Source organism: Cajanus cajan, chromosome 4 (genome assembly GCF_000230855.2).
Source record: "Cajanus cajan strain Asha chromosome 4, NIPB_CcT2T_4, whole genome shotgun sequence".
Taxonomy (NCBI): Eukaryota; Viridiplantae; Streptophyta; class Magnoliopsida; order Fabales; family Fabaceae; genus Cajanus; species Cajanus cajan.
The window spans coordinates 49,565,342-49,583,776 of NC_138520.1; the positions used below are offsets into that span (position 1 = coordinate 49,565,342).

Here is an 18,435-nt window from a genome sequence, read left to right on the forward strand (position 1 = left end):
AAATACTCTCTCTATTATTTGGTAAAAAAAAAACTGAAAAATAATATATTAAAGGAGAATTTTTTTTTAAAAAAAATATCATTAAATAGGATAAAAGTACTTAAAATTTATTTATATTTAAGATTTAATTTTCCTTGTAAGAGAAAATTGTGGCAGTAAATCTCAACCACCACGACAGAATTAAAGGGTCAGTCTCTCTGGCTCTTAGTTTTTTACTTTATTAATTGTTTGTTTGTGGACCTGTTACTGCTCACTTCTCTTATTCAGTTCATGAATGGCTATCAAATCTCCTCACCAACCTCAGCCTCTGGTGAAGCCAATCCACTTTTTCAAGATCATAACCCCTCAAAGTCTTCATCATGGAAAGCTAGTAAGCACGAGCATTTCAATTTTTATTTCACAAAATAAATTTATCACTTAACTTTTGCCTTTAACTATATTCTGTCCTCAAGTGTCTTAGGTTTTTTTTTTTCTTTTTTAATCTGGTATTACTTTTTGTGACTTTCGGTTCTATATAGATTCAAAGAATGGTGGGGAAAAATTTTAATGGAAGAAAAATAGTTCTTTTATGGTGTAGTTCAAATTTAAAACATGAGTTAAGAATTGAGATATTTAAGATATTATATTAAAAATGTTTTTTTTTAAAAAAAAAGCTCTCTTCAAAATAATTAATATTAGAGGAGAGCTAAATTAGATATTTCTCGCCAATTTTCTATTCTTCTAAAAGTTGAAACAAACAAAAAAAAATTATACAAATCTCACCCTCCTCGTTTCTCTTAAAGAAAATAAGAGCATGTAGACCTTAGAGGCTTTGATTTATTAATATTGCTTATACCGGCATGCACACTAGTTAATCCGTTTTCAAGCAATTTGAATCATGATAAACCTGTTCCTGTGATTACCATTTTTTTTTTTTTTTTTTTTAATAACAACAATGTGGCTACTTAACATGCACAGATAAAGATGTATGGTAAATATTGTATTTTCAGTAAGATGTGCAACATGCAATTGATGTAAAAGTCCTCTAACAGATTTTATTTGTGTCATGCTAAGTCTTCATGAAGAGATATGTCAATGACCAATTGAGTATAGAGTAATATATTAATTATGATTCAGGAATTTAAGCCTAACTCAACCCTACAAAACCGGCTTATAAGGTGAGGGTTGCTTTCCACTTATATACTATTCAATTGTCTAATCTCTAGTCGATGTGGGACTTGAGTTTTTTCCAATACACCCCGTCACGTCCCACACTATTAGGTTTGGTACGTCGATAAATGGTAGGTGACCCTTTTTAATGATCTAGGATTGACGGGACTCTCCCTCATGCCTATGAGGCATGTATTAATGGTGGGTAGCCCATTTAAAGTGGATTTAAATGGCTCTAAATAGTGGATTTAAGCCTAACTCAATCCTACAAAACCGGCTTATAAGGTGAGGGTTGCTTTCCACCTATATACTATTCAATTTCCTAATCTTTAGTCGATGTGAGACTTGAGTTTTTTCCAATATTTTGTAAGCTTCATGTTCTTAGTATTGATTAGGTGTTTCTTGTTTTCTGTTTAGTTTTTTTTTTTTGGGTAGTCGTTAACATGTATAGTAAAGTTAGTAGCTTGAATTAATACAATATAACATCTTTCTGAGGCTTCTTATAGATATTACTTTGATGTGGTTGACAGATGTTCCCGGAAAGGTTTGTGGAGAAATATGGAGAAGGCTTACCAAATAGTCTATTTCTTAAGACCCCAAATGGTGCTGAGTGGAAATTTAATTTGGAAAAACGGAATGGTAAAATATGGTTTGAAAAGGGTTGGAAAGAATTTGCAGAGTATCACTCTCTAGCTCATGGCCATCTTTTGGTTTTCAGATGCCAAAGAACTTCCCTTTTTCAGGTACACATATTTGATTTGAGTGCCTCAGAGATAGACTACCCTCCCAGAAGAAAACAAGGTAAAACAGTCTCCAATAATCATGGAAATAGACCTCCAATTGTCAAAATTTTGGAATTGGAATGTCACAGATCAGGTCAAAAGAGAAAAGATAACTCTGCTGTGGAATGTATTCAACCATATCAGTTGAGAAGTCGCAAAAGTGTTAAAGTAGACTATAACTTGATATTGCCCAAGGAGGCTCTTCATCATACTGGCAGAAAGGGCAGAGGTATAAGATTTTGTGTGTCTTCAAGCATTTCATAAAAAGACTCACAAGTTAACACAGATTATTAGCTTCTCTTGACCTTAATTTACTTATATTATCTGATATTTTCCTTGATCTGCACCTCAAGTAAGTCTAGTAAACTATTTGTAAATCACAAACATTATGTAGTTTTCAATTTTTAGCAGCCTGAAAAATGATCACGGAGTTGTAATTTTGCAGTAAAGTCAGGGGCTACGGTTAACCAAATTACAGCCCTTGATAGAGCAAGTTCTTTCAAACCTAGTAATCCATTCTTCTTGGTTGTCATGCATCCATCATACGTGGGTTCTTATAACTTGGTAAGCTGTAGAAAAAGTTTTGGCTTGTAGAACATAAGTTGAAAATGAAATAACATTTTCTCTTTTCCATGGCAGAGTTTACCATCTGAGTTCTGTAAGAGACACTTTGATTTGCGCAAGCATAGACTTATCAACCTTCAGGAGTTAAATGGGAGAGTTTGGCCTGCAAAGTTGGTGGTCCATAAAAACAGGATGAATACAGTCTTTAAATTCTCAGGTGCATGGAAGGAATTTGGGGAGCACAACAACTTGAAAGTTGGTGATGTTTGCATATTTGAACTCGTTCACAGAACTAAACTAACCTTCTTGGTTCACATCTTTAGAGAGACAGACAGTTCCAATTGTTCAACATGCCAAGGTAGGATTGGTGTTTACTTTCTATTCAAACCAATTCCTTATATGTCCAGTAATTATATTCCTCTGTCTTCTACAGAATCTAGTGAAATGAGAGCAGCTTGTCATGTACAAAGAAAAGAAATGAAAACCATCACTGCTACTAAATAATAATCACCAAAGAGTTTCAGTTCTCTTGTATGAAGCTTAACGTGGGATTCAGTACCTTTGTTGGACACTAATACCAAATATTTGGCATTTGTAGAGATTACCTGGTACCTGATGTCATATCTCCTGGGGAGATAATTATGGATTTTTTTAATGAGTTTATTCTCTTTTCTTAATATCTGAAAAGTTAGAAGTTACTTAAGAATTATTCTGTTGACATATTGCTGTAAAATTTGCCAAGACCGAGATGTTGTTACTAGGTATTGGCTTATATTAATTATGGATGCTTGTTGAAATTACTAGCTTCTGATTTCTATTTGTTTTTAAGTAATGTTGCAAATATTACTACAATATCAAGAAATATTGCAAATATGAAATCAAGGAATAGTGGTTCTGCAGGATGACATGTGATTCTGCCCCCATGCCAAATCTTAATTTGAAAAGTTTAAATTGATTTTCAACTACAAATAACATGTATAAAAGTACGATTTAGACGTTTTTGAACATGATTTTAGTTCTCAAATCATAGTATTTTTTTTTTTCGGTAAATGGAGATCAATAACAGAAAATAATGTTACAACCTTAGAAGCGATACCACACTTGCATCAGCTATAAGCTAGTGGTGCAAATCAACTTGGAGAACCTTCAACTCAAGTAGCACACTGATAGTGGTAAAGTTTGGACTTCGCTTTACTAAGAAGTTACTACATACATTACCTTCTCTAAAAGTTTGTCTAAAAACATCTCAAGGTTTTTTTTATCAACTACTTAATACCATGTATAAGAGTTGTATCCCAAGATATTCCCATCATCTCTTTAATACTACCAATAAGAGTTGAATAGCTAACATAAACCAGACAAGACTGATTTATAAAAATACCTGTACGTTAAGTTAAAGTAATAAATCACTAAAGAAAATTTCCTTCTCTAAGCTATTTTCAATCCTTGAAGTATAGTTAACAACTCTTTTTGAGTATTATTTGCCCACCTTATATCTCGATAGAAGTCTAGGATTCACTTGCCATTCAAATCTCTAATGATTTTGCCAATCAAATCTCTAATGATTTTGCCAATTCCATCTGAGCCGATTGGCCCAAAGAGAGCTACCATTCAAATGCAGGGAGATTTGATCCCTCATAGTTATAATACACATGACCCAATTTTTTTTTTGAGGAAAACAACTCGCCATTAGAGTCACACCCTCATGTATGATGCATGACCTCATGCAAAGAAGTTGCCTCCTGAACAATCTTTCATGTAGTTTTGACTTGTGCTTTGAACACAAAATCATAACGAGAAGTCAAGATCATCCAACACAAGGTAAGTGATAAAGAGTCAAAACCTTCTATATGAACCCAGGACAAATCAAAATAGTTTGATCAAAGATAAAAAAAAAAAAAAAAAAATCTTTTTCACCGAGTCAACCCATCATTTTGAAACTATAATTTACATAAAAAAAAAACTTTTTTATTACATTTTTTTAATTTCATTACTATACTTTTTATATTAAAATGGGATAATTCAGATTTATAAGAAGTAAATAGCTACTATTACTTTAAAAACTGAATTGATAATAAAAATTAAAATAACACCAGTGACATATGAAATAAAATAACTTACTTCAGTAAATTTAAGGTCCTTAATATAATTTATATCTATTATAAAAGAAATATCTATTTTTAACTATCTACTTGATTTTCACTTTTGTTAGAGATAATTATTATGTTAAACATATACCTTTCTGTTAGAGATAATTATACTGTTAAACATATACCTTTCTGTAACTAGTTCTTAGCTTTTTTTACTTTTGTTGAAGACAATTATACCTTCAAACAACTATAAAAGATGTAACTATCTTAAAAAATTATTTAAGGGAAAATTAAAAAAAATAAAAATACAATCACTAATTCTAAGATAAGTTGAGTCCCTATTATTGCAATATAATTAGATTCTTTGATTGAAACTTTGAAACAAATAATATATAACTAATGTGAGATAAAACATTCAATTTTAACATGGTTATTCTATTTCGAATCTATTTATTAAGAACCATAATTAAAAGATAACAACCCTGTAAAGAATTATAGAATATAATAGTACTATATTTTTATTTTATTTTATAATATCATGTTATTTTCTTCGCTATACTTTATAAAAATATTCCAACAAAAATAAATGTATTTAATCTCTTAAAATTAGAAAATATTTATTATTTTTTTATTGCTTTAAAGTATTTTATTTTATATAAAATTTAGGACAAAGTTGTTTTCAATCCCAAATTAGAAGTAACATTTTTTATCCTAAAATTCGGAAATAGTTCATTATAGTCCGCCATCACAAATGGTGTTCTACCTGTTGTTATGTAGTCATGGTGTCCACGTGTCACATGATAACGTGAAAAATATTAAATGAGATGGAATTATTTTATAATTTTTTTGGCTTAAATATTTTTTTTGGTTTCTTAACTTTGGCTCAAGTTTTCTTTTTCTCTTCAAATTTAAAAGTATTTTTAGTCTTCAAATTTAAGAGTGTTTCTCCAAATTTAAAAGTGATCTTTTAATACATTAATTTTAAAAAAAATATATCATTTTGGTTCTCAAAGTTGACATAGTAAAAACGTTAGTCGACATGGTTATCAGTCTTTTTATTTTTTTCGAATTTTAAAATACGATTTATGGTGGTTTTAAATCTCCAAAATTTAGATTATAACAAATCATGTTTTAAAATATATTTGCTATGGTTTTAAACCCCAAAGTTCAGCAAAGAAAAAAATCAAAATAAAAGAAATCACTACGACCATCGATCCCATTCAAACATCGCACGTGTTCGCGCATTGCAAGTGAAAATTGCAACCATTGTGACATGACTAAGAGCACGAGAAAAAGAAAAAGAGAGTGACATGACTAAGTGTGACAAGTTCTAGTTTGAGTTGCACTAATTATTTTATTACTTTAACATGTACTTTACCATTCAATGCGCACACAAAAGCATTAAAGCTGGTAGACAGAACCGGGTAGTAAATTCAATCTCAATCACAACCACCAAATTATAGAATTAAAGTGTTGAGTCTCTCAATCTGGCTTGAGTTTTAACTTTATTGTTTATGTTTGTGGAAAACCATTACTTCTGCAAAAGCTACCTCTTGCAATTGTTCTCTATTCCAACCCCTGAGTGCGCCAGTAGTACTTACTTATTCAGTTCATGCATGGCTACTCAGCCTCAAGTGAAGCCAATCCACTTTTTCAGGATCATAACCCTTCAAAATCTGCATCAAGGAAAGCTTGTAAGCACATGCATTTGAATCCTGCCTAGTTAACTTTCTTTAGCTACATTTTGTTTGTTATGAAGTGTTTTATGCTTTTATCTCTTTAATCTAATGTCACCTTGTCTTGCGTATAAAGAAAATGAGAGCATGCAGACCTTGATTGTGAACCTTGGTACCATTGCTTATACATGCATGCACACTAGTTTATCCGATTAGGAAAACGATCAATGGACACCTACTACTGAAACTGGTGATATATTTTGTATTTTCTGTAAGATATCAAATGCAACTGATGCAAGAGCCATCTAACAAATTTTATTTTGTCATGCTTTTTCCATCTATTTACTCACAAAAATTGGCTAATCTGCATGATCAGACATATTAGTAACTGATCTTAGAGGAATATGCATTCATTTGGATTAGGAAATAGGAATGTTACATTTTCAGATGAAGTAAAAATAATTAATGGCATCGAGGCCACAGCTTTTGACTTACTTATTTGATATTAGATTAGATCTATATAATGAGCCAGCCTTTTTGCTTTCCACACACTTATTTTTGTCTACCTTACCTCAACCTCTTGCTAGGTTTTTGGGCCTCTTAATAAAAAAGCAGAGAGTAATTTCAAATTTTGAGTGATATTAAACTGTATAAAATTGATAGAATTTTGCCTACATTCATGCAATATAACACCTTTCTGAGCTTTATTATACATATTATTCTGATGTGTTTGACAGATGTTCCCAGAAAAGTTTGTGGAGAAATATGGAGAAGGTTTATCAACAAATACTCTATTTCTTAGTACACCAAATGGTGCTGAGTGGAAATTGAATTTGGAAAAATGTGACGGTAAAATATGGTTTCAAAAGGGTTGGAAAGAATTTGCAGAGTATCACTCTCTAGCTCATGGCCATCTTTTGGTTTTTAGATGCCAAAGAACTTCCCATTTTCAGCTACGCATATTTGATTGGAGTGCCTTAGAGATAGAATATCCTTCCAAAAGAATAGAATGCGAGACAGGCTCCAATAATCAAGGAAATACATCTACAAATGTTGGAAAATTTGAGTATCACAGACCAGGCCAAAAGAGAAAAGACAACTCCTCATTGGAATTTGTTCAACGATATCAATTGAGAAGTCGTAATTGTCTTAAAGTTGAGAAGACTGAGATATTGCCTAAGGAGATCCTGCATCATACTGGCACAAAGTGCAAAGGTATAAGATTTTGTGTCTTTAAGCATTTCATAGAAAGCTTCACAAGTTATCACATATTATTATGTAGCTGCTATTGTCCTTAATATACTTCTATTATTTGATATTATCCATGGCCTGCACCTCAAGTATGTCTAGTAAACAATTTGGAAACTGCAAACATTCTGTAGTTTTCATTTTTCGCAGCTTGATAGATGATCACGAAATGTTTGCCTTACATGGAGTTGTAATTTTGCAGAAAAATCAAAGGCTACTGCTAACCAAGTTTCTGCTCTTGATAGAGCAAGTTCTTTCAAACCTTGTAATCCGTTCTTCTTGGTTGTCATGCATCCATATAATGTCGGTTCTCGATGTCTATTGGTAAGCTGGAGAAAAAGTTTAGGCTTGTTGAACATGAGTTGAAAAACAAAATAACTTTTTTCTTTTCCATGGCAGACTTTACCACTTAAGTTTTGTAGGAGACACTTTGATTTGCACATGAAGCAGGGACTAATCAACCTTCAGGTGTTAAGTGGGAGATTTTGGCCTGCAAAGTTCCTGATCTATATACACGAGACAACAACAAAAGTTAGACTATCATGGAGGGCATTTGTGAAGAACAATAACTTGAAAGTTGGTGATGTTTGCACCTTTGAACTCATTGATAGAACTAAACTAACCTTCTTGGTTCGCATCTTTAGAGAGACAGGGAATTCAAATTGTTCAACATCTCAAGGTAGGATTGATGTTTACTTTTTCATTCAAAAAAATTCCTTAAATATCTAATAAATATTCCTCTATCTTCTACAGAATCTGGTCAAGTGAGAGCAGCTTGTCAATTACAGAAAAAAGAGATGAAAATCATCACTACTACCAAATAATCATCGCCAACGAGTTGCAATTCTCTTGAAGTAGGATTCAGTACCTCTTTGGAATACTAGCGAATATTTGGCATTTGTAGAGATTAGCTGATACCTGATGTCATATGTTCAAGTGTGGAGATAATTTTGGATTTTTGAATGAGTTTATTATCTTTTCTTAATATCTGAAAAGTTAGAAGCTACTTGATTATTATTCTGTTGACATTTTGCTGTAAAATTTGTCAAGACCGAGACGTTGTTACTAGCTATTGACTTATATTAATTATAATAGCTTGTTGAAATTACCAACTTATGATTTCTGTTTGTTTTTTTTTGAAAAATTGTGGAGGCCAAAGTGGTCGAGGAATGAAATCACATGGGGCCAAGTCAGGTAACGAAACTCAACAGACTCAATCACACAAGTAATCAATAGATATATAAAAATTTATGTCACACAAATAGCAAGTTTTTACACGTGTCAATTATATACACATCTACAATTTTTAATGACTTTCTTAATCTGCTATCTACATATAATGCTTTAGGTTAGGAAAAAAGACATTTTTAGTCTTTCAAAATTGTTATGTAAGTGGTATTTTAGTCTTTTGGTTTGAAAATTTTTTTCATTTTTATTTTGATAAAAAAAAATTCTTATCGAAAAGATGTTTTTACATTTTTGAAACTCCTCAGTTTTTTAGCATTTATGATGGAAAAGATGTTTTCAGATTGAAAAACGGTTGTCTTTTTTTTTTTTTGGCATCTCATAGTTTTGCTTTTTTATTTCTCTCACCATATTTATGAGTTTTTTCAAATTTATAAATATAAAAATCACATACTTTGTGATCTGCATATTAAGCGTGTGTTTGCATTCGCGTTTAAAACATGAAAAATCACGTTTAACGTGGAAATACTATCTGATTTTAAAGCTTCACATCGTTAGTACTAGGTAGATTTCTTCTACCTCTTTTGTTTTGGTTTAAATTTTTTATTGCTTTTTAACCAATGACATTAATTTAATATTTTAATTATAGACATAATTATTTTTAACAAGAGATGTTATTTTAAATTATCTTGAATTTTATTTTCAAATTATGATTTGTGTCAAATAACAAGTAATGCTCAATTATTAATTACTTGTAAACTTCACTTATTCATCAAGTTATTAATTTAATTGTTAGAAATTGTTGAAATTCGATGTTGATAATGAGATAACTTAACAATGAGTTAATATTAAAGTAAATAGATTCTTTCTCTATATGTTTGTGTCCACATATGTGGGAGAAGAATCAAATTACATCGACTTGATTTTTATAATTATTACATCGTTCAATAAGTTTATATAAAAAGGAAATTTTGTCAATTCAATCTTAAACCTTAATTCAAATTACATAATACATTGGTATAATTTTTACAATTATTACATCGTTTAATAAATTCATTAAATAAATTTATATAAAAAGTAAATTTTGTCGATCTAATCATTGAATTAAAATTTTATATTATCTTGAATATATATGTCAATTTTTTTTTATAAAATTGAACAATAAGATGACAATCATATTGGTTATATTTTAGTATAGTTTGAAATATATATTTACATCAATTTTCATTTATATAAATGTGGTATAAAATAATTTTGGATTAATAAAATTTTTGTATATATAATCTAAGAGAAAGAAACTCTCAATCAAACAATAAATTTTAATAAATAATCATTTTGTTGACAATGTTACTAAGTAGTGTAATAGTTGGTAAAAATTGCACTGGTATAATTTAATTCATCCCATGCATATATAAGAATGTATATTAAAGAAATACTATCTTTGTTCCTCTATATAAGACCTAATTTCCTAATTTATCAAGATTAAAAAAGTAATTAATTTAGTTGATAACAATAAATTTGTCCTATATATATATATATTTATATTTATATTTTTTTTTTCTTCTATAAAACTGCACTTATAATACTTTTTTTTCCTAATTAAACTCATATGTTATCTAATAAATTATATTAATGTCCTCTCTATTAATATAATTAATATTGTTCTTTCTCTTAACCAATTAGAATATATCTTCTTTAAAGAATATATAATTAATTCATTTTATCAAATTAAAAGAATATATTTTAATTAAGGTATTTTAATAAAAAAATTAATAAATAAAATAATATAAATTCAGCCTTATATTAAAGAACAAACAATTATTTCATGTGAAATCTTATAAATACGAACATTGATATTAATAAATAAGACAAACTAATTAATATAAATATTTCCACTAAAACATATGCACCACTTATTCTAGGGTCAAAAACATATTCTCACTATCAAGCTACTTATGACCATAAATACGGACTGTTTTTAAATTTTATTTATAAATTAAATTTGATATTCTACTGAAAGAGACTTACACAAAATAACTTTATTATAGATTTTTTTATATGATATTTATATTTCCTTACACATAAATTTAAATTCATTTGTTGTTCACGCTTTATATACAAGTCAATTTCATCATGATAAACTTCTTTATTTAACAAAATTTAGAAGCATTAATCCATTTTTTTAACAAACCAAGTATCAAATTGAATGCTTTTAGTTTGGGAAACTTCTCTTCTTTCTTTATTGGTTCTTGGTAGCAGTTATAAAAATGTGTAGTAATAAATTTGTTTTGATTAATATGAGCACAAGTTGCACAACATAACTTGGTGATTCTGTTTCAACTTGGAGTAGCAATTGAATTTAGTGAAAGGGCAAGCTATTTTGGGATAGCCACTAATTTTATCTCGTACTAACTAAAGTCATACACGAAGATCTCCAAACAGCAGCCAAGAATGTAAACTACTGGTCAGGAACAACAACCTTGATCCCTCAGGCTGGATTTTTTTTGGATTTTTTTTTTCTTTTCAATTTGTTTATATAATTATATAAGGCTCATTTCTTGATGTCAAACCAGGGATTAAGCCTGTTGGCCATGTCTCAATTCATCCCAAGTCTAAAGGCCTGCAATACTAAGATATGCCATAAGCCTAGGAAGGTTCATGAAGTGGTTTTCTTCCTTGCCCTTTACTGCATCTCCTTAGGTTCTGGAGGATACAAACCATGCTTGGAAAGCTTTGGAGCTGATCAATTTGATGATGATAACTTGAAAGAAAGGAAGAAAAAGATGTCTTTCTTTAACTGGTGGAACTTTGCACTGTGCTTTGCATTGCTGCTTGGTGCAACAGTGGTTGTTTATATCCAAGACTTCGTTGGCTGGGGAGCTGCAGGTCTTACCCTCACTATTTTTATGTTTAAGAGTATATTAGAAGTGTTGAAGTCAAGTGCAAAATCAATAAGAGCTAGTTAATTGGAAAGTTAATGTCACTAGAGCACATCAGTGAATCAACAAATTGCTGGACAATATGTGCCATAATTATCCAAATATTGAATATCATGATTGCAAACTGTCATATGACTGTCCTCATATTGCTCATTATTGTTTCAGAGATTGGCAAGAGTTCAAAATCAGGGATAAGTACGGGTGCACTGGTTGGCATAGTCATAGGGGCAATTGCTTGTGCAGTGACATTATCTGCAATTGTTACCATTCTTATATTGAGAGTAAAATTGAAAGATTATCATAGCATTTCCAAGAGACGGTCATGGTGTTGATGTTATTGTGTGTGCTATTTTTCTCTTTAACTTGTCTCATGTGTTATTCCTCTTTGACAAAGATCAGTGTTGATGTTATTGTGTGTGGTATTTTAACTTTGCCTGAACCGTATTTGAAATCTAATTATCTTTTAATGTCATCTAAAATGGTCTTACTTTAATGGAGTTGGTTTGATATATAGAAATGTTCTATTTGTCCTGCATGGAGTTTGGTCCAATTATAAGCATTTTGAATGCCGTAGATATGTAATATAGAAGGAGTAAATGAGAGGTATGCCTGATTGTTTCAACTTTGTACAAGTTCTTTAGGATTTGGCTTCTAAAACCAGCTTTTGAGTTGTTTTAATTCGGTTTCCTCGAACCAACATAAGTTCTTGCTTTTGAGTGGCAGCGGCTTGCAAATTAGAGAGGCACTTTAGTTGCATGTAGATGTTCAGAAGCATCTTCATGAATAACAAGAGGTATATTTGTTATATCTTATATTTTGGCTACCATATCTTCATGTTCTCCAAACCTTGTAGGTTCATACTTTGGACTTGTTAGTTATATTCTCTTCACAATGTTCTCTGGCTTCAAATTTCTTTGTATTTACTTTACTGGTTTCAGACCCTTGTGATTTTGTGGCAAAATTAAAATGTATTTTGTGGCGGTTTTAAACGGCCAGAAAATGTCCAAAGGCAAAATTAAAATACATTTTGTAGCGGTTTTAAACCCCCACAAAAGTGGTTGTATTTTCTGACACTCACAACCAGCTAGGGATGGCAACGGGGCGGGGCGTCCCATACCCGTCGGGTATGTAAATTTTGTCTCATCCCCGTCCCCGTCGGGTATCGGGTATACCCGTACCCGTATCCGTATGTAACAAGTCCCACATCGGGGAGGTCTCCTCACCAAGGAGTCCTTATAAGGCGGGAGGTTCTCCAACCTCTTGGGCCGGCTTTTGAGGGATGGTTCCCCTCCTTAGCCTTATGCTCGTTACAATGGTGCTTTCATTGAGAGCCAGCCAAATCGAGAAGGGCTACCCACGGAGGGTTCTGACCACCGGAGGGTTCTGACCGGCAAGGGCCGAGTGAAGTACCGGTGAGTAAAGTACCGTGGAGTGCAGCCATCGAGGACGCTGGCTTTCGAAGGGGGTGGTAATGTAACAAGTCCCACATCGGGGAGGTCTCCTTACCAGGGAGGCCTTATAAGGCGGGAGGTTCTCCAACCTCTTGGGCCGGCTTTTGAGGGATGGTTCCCCTCCTTAGCCTTATGCTCGTTACAATGGTGCTTTCATTGAGAGCCAGCCAAATCGAGAAGGGCTACCCACGGAGGGTTCTGACCACCGGAGGGTTCTGACCGGCAAGGGCCGAGTGAAGTACCGGTGAGTAAAGTAACCGTGGAGTGCAGCCATCGAGGACGCTGGCTTTCGAAGGGGGTGGTAATGTAACAAGTCCCACATCGGGGAGGTCTCCTTACCAGGGAGGCCTTATAAGGCGGGAGGTTCTCCAACCTCTTGGGCCGGCTTTTGAGGGATGGTTCCCCTCCTTAGCCTTATGCTCGTTACACCGTACCTGTAAAAAAATTAATTTCTTTTACAAAAAAAATATTTTTAACTTATCTTTATGTTATATTACAATGATAATTGGATTGTTTGTCTATCTCATATTTTAATCAAAAAACTTCTTAATAATTAAACAAATACAAAATACTTATCCCACCCCAACTGCAAGTTGGTCAAGACAAATGAACCACAACATGGCCAAATTTCCCCTGCGAGGTGCAAGTGCAACAACCCAACAGAGCCCACATATCTCAGATGCAAACGCAATCATATCATCCCTATTCAGCAACCCAGGTATACTCCTCTCATTACCTCTTTGAAGATGAAACTAAACTCAATACTAAAAGCATGTAAATCCTTATTTAACTTGCTAATAGATAAAGCCCATGTAAGAGGAAGATTAACAGACAAGAAAGAAGTAAAAATGAAACGAGTCTTCAAATTGCAACTTAATTCTATCTTTAGAGTTTTATTTCTTCTCAACTTCAAATTACACCTTATTGATCATTAAGTTCCCTGGAGTGTGAAGGGATTTGAAAATTGAAACCCTAACTCTGAGGCCGGAGTGTTTGCGTAGGCGTGACCCTTTAGATTTTAGAACATTATTTTTGAAACGTTAATTTTTTTAAAATAATTAAACCGGGGACGGGTATTTAACCGGGGATGGGGACGGGGACGGGGCGGGTAAGTATATACCCGTACTCGTACCCGTACCCGATTTCATTTATCGGGTTTTACCCGTACCCGTACCCATACTCGGTCAAAGCGGGTATTCCCCGTCAAAGTCGGGACGGGTTCGGGTATTACCTACGGGTACGGGTTTATTTGCCATCCCTACAACTAGCGTTTACCAAATATACGTCACAGCGATCGTGATTAGTGGCAGTTTTTAACCGCCAGAATATTTCAAAGTAACCTCACAAATCACACATGTTTCCATTTTGTAGCGTGTAATACTTATAAATCATAATTATATTTATTATTTTTTAAGTTTAGACTTGATTGTTTTGAATTTTTTATGAGTATTTTAAGAAAATAAAATAAAATTTAGAATGGTTAAGAATTGTAATGAAATTGCATGATTTTCTAGAAATTTATAAATTTATTGTGGTTTAAGTTCACATTTAACATCGTTGTTAAATTTCAATATCATTATTTTGAAAAGACTATGTTTATAGTTTATTAACCTTATAACAACTCCAATGAAAACAACTTATATGAATTGTTCAATATATTTAAAGGTGTGATTCGTAGTTCCTATTGTACCACATCATCACTAAGCAACTATACCCAATTTTGCTCCAATGGAAAAAATATAATAAACTTGATTTTGTATATATATTTTTTTATTTTGATTTAATTATGTAATAATTGCTTGTGGTCCCCAATGGATCTAAAATGTTATTTTTTTATCGATAAGGAGCAGTTGCTTGTTGAAGAAATTGAAAAAAAATAAATAAACAACTTTCATTGCCATGTCAGGTTACTCCGGTGGAAGAGTTGATTTGAGCAACCAAAGCTTCAAAAGCATCTCAATAAGTATCTCTCATTAAAAATGCTCTATTAGGGATACAACCTATTAGCTAATATAAACAACATGTATTACAATATAATATAGTTGTAATTACTAGTTTGCAATTATAGTGTAAAGAAACACATTATGTACCACAAGAATTACTAATTGATGCACCGTTTGGAGAGTTATGTTTAAAAACACATTTAAATTTAAATTCAAGTATATACATAATAATTACATGCATGGAAATGAAAATAATCAGTGCATTTGCACGTGTGTATCTTACTAATTTTAACTTTAAAGGAAATAACAATGAGGAAGTAAAAAAGAAAATTTACATTAAAGATTAATTTATACACATATCAATCTTAAAACTTGATTTGCTTTTTTTTGTTTTTTATCAAACTTAAAACTTGAATTTAAGACCTTAAAATTTGAAGACCAATCACAATATCAATTAGACCAATTAATGTTGATTCTCAAAACTTACTATAAATTTAATTACTTATTAAAAATTATCTTGCAAAACAGTATAATAAAAACTTAAATAAATGTTTTAATATTTTTATGAGTTGTTAAAGATCTGACCAAACAAAAGTTGAAAAGTAAGTATGATATTATCATTCAATCGTCTGGATTTACTTTTTGACTACACTTTACAAATAGCCCAATTTCATAAGACAAAACAAAACGCAAGTATCAAACTTGCTGCCACTCCTCTACGTAATGAAAACTCTAAAAAATATGAAGACTATACACATAAAAGAAGGAAACTACAACAAATGAGTTGCACTATAAGGGAAGAGGAACGGGAAGAAAAAAAAAAAGGTTTTGTCGCATGCAAAAGATGAATGCTGAAACATGAAACACAATGTGAATTTGAATTTTGAATGAAAGTGTAGGTTACACATCTTCATACAAAGGGTGCAATAAAGACCACTCCATGCCAGAAAAGTAATGTCATTTCCAAAGAAGCTTGGTTCAATTGTGGAATAAATGAAGTTGTTGTTACCTTTTTTATTTTATTTTTTTATTTTTTATAAATATTCCTACAGTGATTCAAGTGCTTGAGAAAGTTATGAGGTCATTGGAAATCAAGTATGAACTCATTTATTAGGCCTAGTTCTATTCATATAGAAGCTAAAGGCTTTAAGTGCCCTTTAGCTAAACATAAACAAAAGATTTGGAAATCAAGTTTATGAAGTAAGGAGTACAAATGAGGAAAATATGGTACCAAGTCTTTCTTAAATGGTCAGAAATGGATATGATTTACATGCACCTATAACCCTCCAGCTAAGTCAGCCACAACCTAAATACAAGGAACCATAAGCCAATGCAATGAAACTTGGGTATTCCCTCAAACTAATAATATATCAAGTCTATAATTTTTCTTTTTTAATTTCATGAAAAACTAAACACTTGATCTCTGTACTAGATTTGTAACTGTATTAGATAAAACTATTTAGTAATAAAGGACAATCTTCTACCTCAAAACATTTGAATAAAATATAATCAACTTAAAAAAATTAAAACCATTTTGCATGTACAATAAAAGGATTCCCATCTCTTTTTTCTTTGTATAAAATATTTGTATTAAATATAAACTCAAATGTATTAAAGATAAGGATGAGTTCACAAATAGGAACAAACCGACCTTTACAAGTATTCCAAAGAAGTTATATTTTGATGGGTTTTTGGTTTGGACATGCAAATTTCATATTTCAATTTTTTTTTGTTATAATTCAAGGAAAAAGAACTTCTAAAACAAAAATTCAAATGGAAATACAAAATACGCACCTTGTTGATGAACTTTATTATGATCCTTTTGAGAGATCAAAAATGCAAAAGATGTGTGTTTCTAAGTGGGAAATTTGTCTTTATCATTGAGTGACACATGTAAAGCTAAAACCTTCTTTTATATATATAAATGATACCATGAATGATATATTTACAACCATTTCTAAGATCATATTCAACTCTGACAATGACAAATATTCAACTCTGACAATGACAAACACATCAAGTTGACCTTGTAGTTGTATTGCATCCATACTCAATCATAAGACAACCTATACATATTGTAAAAGTCACCATAGAAGCAAAGGTAATTAAGATTAGACACCAATAGGTCAACAAATAAGGAACTTACTGCAACTTCAATTTCTCTACACAATTAACATATGTAAAAAAGTGCGTACCACCCGAGCCATAGAGTACAAAAAAGGAATTACCATCATCATTATACTTCCCCTTTACTAGATCATTTGACTTGGAAGCTTCTGCTTTTGTCCAAGCAAACAACACATTACAACAACACGATACGACACTCATTTCTTAGTGCACCTCTAGTTAGACTAATTTTTGTTGGACAATCTCTAACACTACAAAAAAAAAAAAAAGTACTTCGCAACTAGCTAATCTATCACTATTTTGTGTTGTTATTGTGCTCAACAATTGAATTAGCGACTAGCACAACCTTGTCGCTAAAGGCCTAGTTGTTATTGCTAATAGCTATCTAATTTGTTTATGTAGCGGCATAATAGTGGCATCACTAGACCGAAATTATCAATCACTACAATATTGCCCGCCTAACTTGATGTGACTAATTTTGCGATCAAATTTTGTTGTTGCTATTTTAGTCGCCAAAAACATTCTTAAAAAAAAAAAATTCATTTAAATTCAGTCCCTAATTCTGTTGCAATTAGCCATTAGGTTACCCTATTGGTATTTTGTCGTTAAATAAAACATATATTTTAATTTTAATTTGATCTTACTTTTGATTTCTGATTTAGTTGCAAAATATTTTTAAAATGGTTACGAATTCGGTCACTATGTTTAACCATTATTTTTAAAAAAACTAAAATTAAAATTTATACTTATTAATAAGCATAAAATTAAAAAAATATTTATTATCAAAATATTGATTACATAATTTATAATAATGAACTAGAACATACTAATAAATGGCTTTTATGATATCTCATCAATGTAGACTTATAGTATATAATGGAAACTAAATAAAATATAACTAGGTTAATATAATATGTACTGAAAATCCAGTGATAACATAAAAAGTTAGAACTTCAACAAAGTAAAAGTGAAATATAACTAGAAATCTTGAGAAAAGCAAAATAAAAGAGTCTAATTAAGAGTTTTCTTCAACAAATTAAAAGTGAAATACAACATAAATCCTAAAACAAGTAAAGTAAATGAGCCTAATCAAGGGTCCTATGCTATCTCATCAAGTGCATCATCAACACCATGCTCATGATCATCTGTGGTAGTACTCAATGGAGGAGGGTTGACCTTAAATGGTCAATCTTAAGGTGTCATAGTATAGACTGCATTTGCTCATCATATGTCCTATATGTTCTTCCAACGTTTTTTCGTTTGCTTCCTTTGTAACAAGCT

General features: G+C 31.4%; 2 protein-coding genes across 2 annotated transcripts; both read left to right on the forward strand.

Annotated features, from left to right (window-relative positions):
- Positions 1 to 210: 210 nt before the first annotated feature.
- On the forward strand, positions 211 to 3,292 carry LOC109791705 (B3 domain-containing transcription factor VRN1). Its single transcript, XM_020351033.3, has 5 exons — positions 211 to 370; positions 1,680 to 2,160; positions 2,377 to 2,495; positions 2,571 to 2,853; positions 2,929 to 3,292. Exons 1-5 carry the CDS (start codon positions 275 to 277, stop codon positions 2,997 to 2,999), a joined length of 1,050 nt encoding a protein of 349 aa, XP_020206622.1. The 5' UTR covers positions 211 to 274; the 3' UTR covers positions 3,000 to 3,292.
- Positions 3,293 to 5,819: 2,527 nt separating this feature from the next.
- Positions 5,820 to 8,778, forward strand: LOC109791706 (B3 domain-containing transcription factor VRN1). The gene is made up of 5 exons (XM_020351034.3): positions 5,820 to 6,279; positions 6,999 to 7,476; positions 7,712 to 7,833; positions 7,909 to 8,188; positions 8,263 to 8,778. Exons 1-5 carry the CDS (start codon positions 6,100 to 6,102, stop codon positions 8,331 to 8,333), a joined length of 1,131 nt encoding a protein of 376 aa, XP_020206623.1. The 5' UTR covers positions 5,820 to 6,099; the 3' UTR covers positions 8,334 to 8,778.
- Positions 8,779 to 18,435: the final 9,657 nt, after the last annotated feature.

What these genes read in the sequence shown, in the direction of transcription:
- LOC109791705 (XM_020351033.3), top strand. Translation starts at nt 275, where the DNA reads ATGGCTATCAAATCTCCTCACCAACCTCAGCCTCTGGTGAAGCCAATC. An exon ending in GTCTTCATCATGGAAAGCTA is followed by an intron (nt 371 to 1,679) that starts GTAAGCACGAGC and finishes TGTGGTTGACAG; the next exon opens with ATGTTCCCGGAAAGGTTTGT. An exon ending in TACTGGCAGAAAGGGCAGAG is followed by an intron (nt 2,161 to 2,376) that starts GTATAAGATTTT and finishes GTAATTTTGCAG; the next exon opens with TAAAGTCAGGGGCTACGGTT.
- LOC109791706 (XM_020351034.3), top strand. Translation starts at nt 6,100, where the DNA reads ATGTTTGTGGAAAACCATTACTTCTGCAAAAGCTACCTCTTGCAATTG. An exon ending in TACTGGCACAAAGTGCAAAG is followed by an intron (nt 7,477 to 7,711) that starts GTATAAGATTTT and finishes GTAATTTTGCAG; the next exon opens with AAAAATCAAAGGCTACTGCT. An exon ending in AAATTGTTCAACATCTCAAG is followed by an intron (nt 8,189 to 8,262) that starts GTAGGATTGATG and finishes TATCTTCTACAG; the next exon opens with AATCTGGTCAAGTGAGAGCA.